This window comes from Nelumbo lutea, chromosome 1, assembly GCF_056320005.1.
Source record: "Nelumbo lutea isolate HS-2025 chromosome 1, American lotus-T2T, whole genome shotgun sequence".
NCBI lineage: Eukaryota > Viridiplantae > Streptophyta > Magnoliopsida > Proteales > Nelumbonaceae > Nelumbo > Nelumbo lutea.
In genome coordinates, this window is record NC_142684.1 from 191,309,983 (window position 1) to 191,317,083 (window position 7,101).

The 7,101-nt window shown below is 39.1% G+C and overlaps 1 protein-coding gene across 1 annotated transcript; it reads right to left on the bottom strand.

Moving 5' to 3' along the window:
• Positions 1–962: 962 nt before the first annotated feature.
• LOC148880041 (putative methyltransferase PMT15) lies at positions 963–4,555 on the bottom strand. The gene is made up of 6 exons (XM_088961835.1): positions 3,551–4,555; positions 2,556–2,766; positions 2,156–2,453; positions 1,676–2,068; positions 1,505–1,582; positions 963–1,385 (listed from the first exon to the last, which is right to left on the bottom strand). Exons 1-6 carry the CDS (start codon positions 4,256–4,258, stop codon positions 1,136–1,138), a joined length of 1,938 nt encoding a protein of 645 aa, XP_088817961.1. The 5' UTR covers positions 4,259–4,555; the 3' UTR covers positions 963–1,135.
• Positions 4,556–7,101: the final 2,546 nt, after the last annotated feature.

The window sequence follows — 7,101 nt, forward strand, 5'->3', positions numbered from 1 at the left end:
CTGCCCCATGCACAATCAATTATTGTCATCTTTGGCATGACTTACCTACACACTCTACTACCTACTTCTTTAACCCCACCCAATCAAATGAACCAACTAACTTGCAGTTGCAGGAGGAGGCCTGATCAAGTGATGATCGATGTGGGGCTACTCCTGCTTGGTCTTGGTCTCTATCTAGCTATTCTTAATTCCCAACCGTCTGATCCAGCTAGAATGTTGCATTGATCATTGAATTATCAAGATATCCATTTGATCTAGTATAGTAGATCTCCCCCTATATGATGGATGGAACTCTAAAATCTGCCAATTAAGAAGAATAAAATATATGGCCCTAGCCCTTAGAGATATTGATAATGAATTGAAGTCGTATGCACTCTGACCACCATCTACGGGAAAAAGTCGGGTTCATGTATATAATTTTGTTCTTGGGTCGTCCAAATTACCACTACAAATCTGCTGCATGCACTGTCCCACTGAAAAATTGTCATGGCCACCAAAGTTGAGATATCAAATATGTTGCGTCTGAGTTCATCTACCTTAATTCATCATCAAATAGACAAATACGCTGTGACATTGGACAATGAAGCGTGTGTTAACTTTTATAATAACCATCAAGATGACCTTAGACCTTGATATAGGCAATTGAAAATAGATTGTATTAGTTGGGTTTTGCTAGCTTTTGCATGAACACTTGGGAAGCAACAGCAATCTCTGACTTTTTCTTTCCTTTAGGCTCTAGCTAGCTAGTTTCAATCCAATAGTGGGTGTCATGGGACCTTTTTTTTTTTATGCAGAAGCAGATTCAATGGTCACCGGCATTGCCATATTACGTACGCTGTATGAAAAGCAACACCACTGAACTGAAATCGGTATATATATGGATGTTTTCAGAAAATCAAGACCAATCAATCACTAAAAATTAAAAGGTAGTCCCCTTGATTTGGTGAGGTTGGACCACGTCGTTGAATTCCCTGTTGGGAGTAAGCATCCGTATTTATTCAACAATCTTATAACATAAGCAAAAAGAGGCTTAAATAAATCGTACATATTGAAAGAATTAATCAGTAGACCAATCAGAAATAAATTAAGGAAAACAATTGAGACAAGAAATACAGAATAAGACGACAAAATGGTGTTAAGAAACCGTTTTGGGGTCTTGTTGATCCGAGGCAGGGGCTGAAGCCGTCCAGTACCTCTTCACTGCAAACAAAAGCTTCTCCCTTTGATGGGGTCCCTTTTCATGGTCCACAATATGGCTATCCCAGTTCATTCCATCCGTGATACTCTTGGTTGTCACCAAAATATCAACATCATCTCTGAAGATTACAGTACCTTCAGGCCTTAGAATTCTGTCCATCTCCAATAGAATATCTTCTATTTCACATCTGTAAGTGTTACACGGTGTAGTAGTACATTGACTGTAAGTACTAATTAATTAAGGACTACTGATCATGAACCATCCAAATCTTAAAAAAAGCATTCCAAGTGATGATGTGGGTTTTACCTGTCCTTGTAGAGTGTGAGCACTGAATCGGCATGAATGAGATCGTATGTCCTTGGATATGTAGACATGGCTTCACACCTTCAATTCAGGGGAACAAGATCACCATTTGCATCTCGTGTCGTGAGTTTTACTTTGAATTACTGGGAATATGGGATAGAGCAGACAGCTTACCAGTCCTGATATGTTCCTATCAATCCACGCTCGTAAATTGCTCCAATTGTGTTGATCTTCGCCTCTGTTGGAACAACATTTATGACCCACACCGGATCATCGATGAGAGCAGCAGCAAACCCTCCCAGGTGAGCATTCATATCAAGCAAATTGCGGTACCTTCCCTTCTGAGCTAGCTGATTGCTGACTGCCTTGTAATGAGCTACTCTCTTCTTCCAGAGCTCTGTATCTTCCCTGAAGGTCTCTGCTGTAACTCCATCTAGGCTTCCGCTACTAATCCTAGGCGGGACTGACTGTAATCTGTTCGGCCATTTTTCCAACTGTCCACCGGCAATTTCTTTTATGTCGGACACCTCAGGCAGGGGAGTTAAGCATGTCTCCATCTTAGAGTACCTGCATTGCCCAATAAGCACAAATTCAGCCACAGAGTAAGGTGGAGAAACTACAGAACAACGGACAGAGAGCAACAGTTTGTTTTACCAGGCCCTGTCAGGATCCTGCGCCTGGCAGAACTGTGGTTGCTTGAAGACTTTCCGAGTCTTCTTACAGTAGATATGATTGGTGGGTTTTTGCCAGATTGCAATGTCACCTTTCTCTACCAATTTCTTCCAGCAGAGGCTTTTAGCTACGGCCTCGATGGCGGACTGTTCGGCGGAGAGATCTTCCTGCGTCCTCTGCCATCCCTTCCAGTGTCGCTTCCAGTTGATTGGGGGACCCGACAGAATCCAGTACCCACCTGGGCGAAGAATTCTGTCCACTTCGATTAGGTAAAGCCCATCTGTTGCGCATTCATTCAATTCAATCAATCGTTAAAATCTAAACCATGTTTCATCAATTGAGATCCAACACTAGAAAACAATTTTTGGTCCAACTTATTCACCATAGACTCCCCATGGAATGAGGCAGCGAGAACAGTGAGCCATGTCGAACGCCCTTGACGGGTAAGGAAGCCTCTTGGAAGCAAGTACTCCTATCAATGCCGGAACCCCTCGTTCAAGAGCGAATTGCACCTGCGCTTCATGGGTATCCCTCGGCGCAAACGATATTGCTAAAATGTTTCGAGATAGGAGGTAAGCTCCCCAGCTTGCAACCTGTAGGATTACCAACCGGATTTCAATTCACTCATCAGCTGCAGGGGATCGCCAAACGCCAAATCCCCCAGATCAAAACTGTCTTTGGCTCCGAGTGCATTTACAGAAGAAAACAGCAAATCAAAAGGCACCCCATTTTTTGGGAGAGCCGATGATGGTGAAACGTGGAACACTTTCCAAGGACAAACAGTATAAAGATGGAGGGTAAAATGGGTAATGGGCGTACAGGATTTTTTATTAATAGAACATCGTTACATCGGACATGGTTTTCTGGTTTCCCCAGTAAATCAACAAGCGGGGTTTGTTTCTTCTAATTCTGACCAAGCGTGAAGCGACCCCGACCAGTCAGCAGCTAATCCTAAATCTATTCTTATTAATCAAATATCCCGATTTTTTTATTAAAAAATTATTTACATTCTTTTCTAGAAGAAGACGACTATTTTTCTTCAATTCCGAAAAATTGCTTTCTCTTACCATCCAGTTGCCATCAAATAATTCAAGAAAAACAGGGAAAAAGAAGAAAGAGAGAGAAGGAAGAAGACCATCATGGGTACCCAATACCCAAAGATGGCCGGCACGGAACTGCAACACCGGGGGAAGCCGATAGCTCTGGTCGGGTAATAATCTGAGAAGGTTCTAGGGAATTGGAAATTGGAACCATCCTACACCGAGAATTTCAACTTGCCGTCACCACTTTGACCAGTTCGGTCTGTTGGTGAATATGCCGGACTCAGTAGTAGTCAAGAAATAGGCAAATATGCAAACAAACTAAATACATGCTTACCCCACAACCTGTATCAATGGCGGTTCTAATAGACCCATCTCTGAGATTGATCAACTTGCCGATTTCATCAATATAAGCATCGGCACCATTGGGAAACATGGTCCCACCACCGGGAAATCTAAATCGGTCCCCTTCGAATCTAATCCAATTCTGACCCGCCTTCTCCACCGTCAATTCCTTGTGTGGCACGTTGGCGTACCAGGCGAAATCGCGACTCTCCGGCCACGTAAACGGACTTTTGTAACCGTATGGCGCAGGCACACGACATTTGAGTAGCTCTGCTTTCTGGGGACAGTGTCGTTCTCTGTAGATCAACCTATCCCGTTCAAACTTCAAGGACCTCTTAGTGTCCTCGCAAGGTGTGTACTCGCTATACTTGACATCGCAGGCAGGGAAGTACCTCGGACCCCTCGGCGGCGGCAGGGTGATCGTATCTTCCGCCGCGTGGTGGGTTGAGAAATCTAAAACCACAGTTGCTGTCGGAAGCTGGGTGGCGTTTTTCATCTGAGCACATCGGATTGTTCCAAGCAAGTCGGTGGGGGAGGCGGTCATGACGTCGGAACCACCGCTGTGTTTCCATACACCGAAGAGGTAGGCAGCAGAGCAAAGAAAGGTGACGCAGACCATCTTGTAGAGACTGGGTTTTTTCAAGTAAGGGTTGTAGGGCCTGTACGAGGCAGAATAGGATGGTGGGTTAAGACTCGCCATAGCCACCACCGCTACAGAGCACTGACTCTCTTTCTCTCCTTTTCTATGCTTATTTATTATCTTGGTGGGTTTTGAGATTGGAGTGACGAAGTCAAAAAGATTGATTGGAGAGAGAGATGGTCATGTGGGTCATGAGAGAACCCTCTGTGTTACTTCTTTTTGAGGGAGAGAGAGAGAGGGGAATTAATATAATAAACAGATGTGGCCTGTGGGTCTTCAATTGCTATGCTAAGGGAGGTGGTGAAGACTGAAGAGAGAGGGAGGGGGGGGGGGTCAAAGGAGGATGAATCATAAGGTGGAGGTAGTATTCGGCTTCATGTTCATCTAAAAATAAAATGGGTGGATAATCCACGTGGCCGTAGGTGGGATTTGGGGGGTGAAGTACTTGCACAACGTTTGGGTTGTCGTATGTATTCATAAAATTATTGTGGATTTCTTATTTATTTTTATTTGTCTTTCTCTGCGAATCTGCCGCTGGTGGTGGTGGACTGGTGGCGGTTGTGGTCTCTGGCATACGTTACAAAATATGTGGAATATATATAGGAAGTAAAGTTTGAAGTTTCAATCGGCTCCTATAGGAAGAAGAGGAATGCGATTTGATGGAAAAGATGAAAAGATTCGGGAAGCTTTTCAGGCTTCAATTCTTTAATGGGTTTCAGGTCCTATTAACTCTAAAAAAGAACAACAGTTTCACAGCCAAACTGGTGAAAGTGAATCGAGGATTTGAAGCAGAAGTAGGCTGGACAACTGTTGCCGTGTGCCATCACTGGGTTTTCCTTTCTCCACTCGGTGCGTGTGCGTTAATGAGCCCTCCTACTCCTATGCAAGAATCATCATCGTCATCATTGAAGATTTTTTTTTTTTAAATTTTAGGCCTATTCTAAGCAACTCAAGCTCACATTCTCAAATATCCTTAGGTTATGTCTCGAATATCTTTTCATCCCTCAAAGATTTATTTAGGAATTCAACATTAATCCGGATTTTCTCTGTACCTATTTCACAGCCCTTGCAATCATGTATTGGAAACTAGCGGGGACCTGTGTAATGTATGGGAAAATCCGAAAGATTGAATAATTTTATTTATTATTAATTAATTAATTAATTAATTAATAATTAAAATTTATTATTGATTAATTAAAAATATTCAAAGTTATTGTTATTATTTAAACTTTTAACAATTGTATTTTTTATTTAATGCTGATTTGTAAAAAATAATTATTGTTAATTTAATATGAATAAATATTTTTTAATAAATTTAATTTTATTAATCATTTGTAGTAATATTAATAATTATTATTATTTTCATTATTTTTAAATATTTTTTATTAGCTTTAAATAAATAAAATAATTACAAAAGATGACATTTTTTTTAGTTTCATTAATAATTAAAAATTATATAAGAATGGCAACGGGGCGGGGCACCCCATCCCTGTCCCCGCCCTGTAATCAAGACACTCTACCCCATCCTTGCCCCGTCCCTAGTGTCAGGCGGGTTCGGGGTAGGATACCACATCCTTGTCCCCGCCTCGTAGCCAATGCACTTTACCAGCTTACCCCACCCCGCCCTGTTCCCAATGTCAGGCTAGTTTAAGGCAAGACACTCACTCCCTATTAGGGATGAGGAATCCTTGAATTTTCCCACCTCGTCCTTAGTGTTAGGTGAGTTTAGGGCAAGGCACCCACTCCTTGTCAAGGATGGGGAATTCTCAAATTTCCCCACTTCATCCCTAGTGTTGAGCGGGGCCAAGGCAAGGCACCCTGTCAACCCAATATTCAATTTGATGACAAAAATGATCTAAAGGATATACTGAGTATTAGACACATGGTAAATTTCTAAAAGTACACATAATTTGTCTTTAATTTTCAAAAATGTAATTTTATGAAAATTTTGGAAATTTTATTCAAATTTAATTTTAAATTGTTATTAAATAATTTATTTTCTTTATAAATGGTTTACTTTATAGAAGTACACTAATTTATCTTATATTTTCTAATATAAACTAATCAATAATTTCCTTTTTCCAATATTATACTAAATTATCTTAATAATTTGTGTAATTATTGGTTCAAATTACAGTTTTCCAAAATCTATCAAATGTAATAAAATTTCCAAAATATTCCAATAATTTCAATAATTATTTAATACATTTTAAATAAAATTTCAAAAATTTTCCCAAAGTACAATATTATATCTTTTAATTTCCAAAATGTTAATTTACGAAAATGTAGTTTTATGAAAAATTTTGAAAAATTTATTACATTTGTGTAATTATGGAGATTTATTGAAAATTAGTTTAAATTGTTATTAAATATTTATGTTTATTAAGTACCTTACTAACAAAATTACACTAATTTATCTTTTATATTCTAATATAAATTAATTAGTAATTTCATTTTCCAACATTATAATATTTTATTCCCCATCTGCATTCGATTATTAACTATAATAGTAGCAATAACTAAAATTTTATACTTTTTGATAATTGTTAAATTTAATTCTCAATTTTATAGAAATTAGTTCAAGAGTTTTCAATTTCTATAAAATATTGTTAATTAAGATGAATATAACAGTATTTACCTAAAATACTTTAAAAAGCCATGATGAATTAATTAATAACAGTAATCGTGGGACGAGCCAAAACTGGGAGGCAACCAGCAATTTAACCAAAACGTGCCTAATAAGATATATAATTCTTACTTAATTAATTAATTAACTTGTTTTTACTTGAAACCAATTGTAAGGGTATCATACCTAAACGTGCCTAATAATACGAGTAATCATGGGCTGAGCCAAGTTTTTATTTCTATGAACTTATATAAGATATATAATTCTGGGCTGAGGC

What these genes read in the sequence shown, in the direction of transcription:
- LOC148880041 (XM_088961835.1), bottom strand. Translation starts at nt 4,258, where the DNA reads ATGGCGAGTCTTAACCCACCATCCTATTCTGCCTCGTACAGGCCCTAC. An exon ending in CATTCCATGGGGAGTCTATG is followed by an intron (nt 2,454 to 2,555) that starts GTGAATAAGTTG and finishes AATGCGCAACAG; the next exon opens with ATGGGCTTTACCTAATCGAA. An exon ending in CTCACACTCTACAAGGACAG is followed by an intron (nt 1,386 to 1,504) that starts GTAAAACCCACA and finishes TAACACTTACAG; the next exon opens with ATGTGAAATAGAAGATATTC.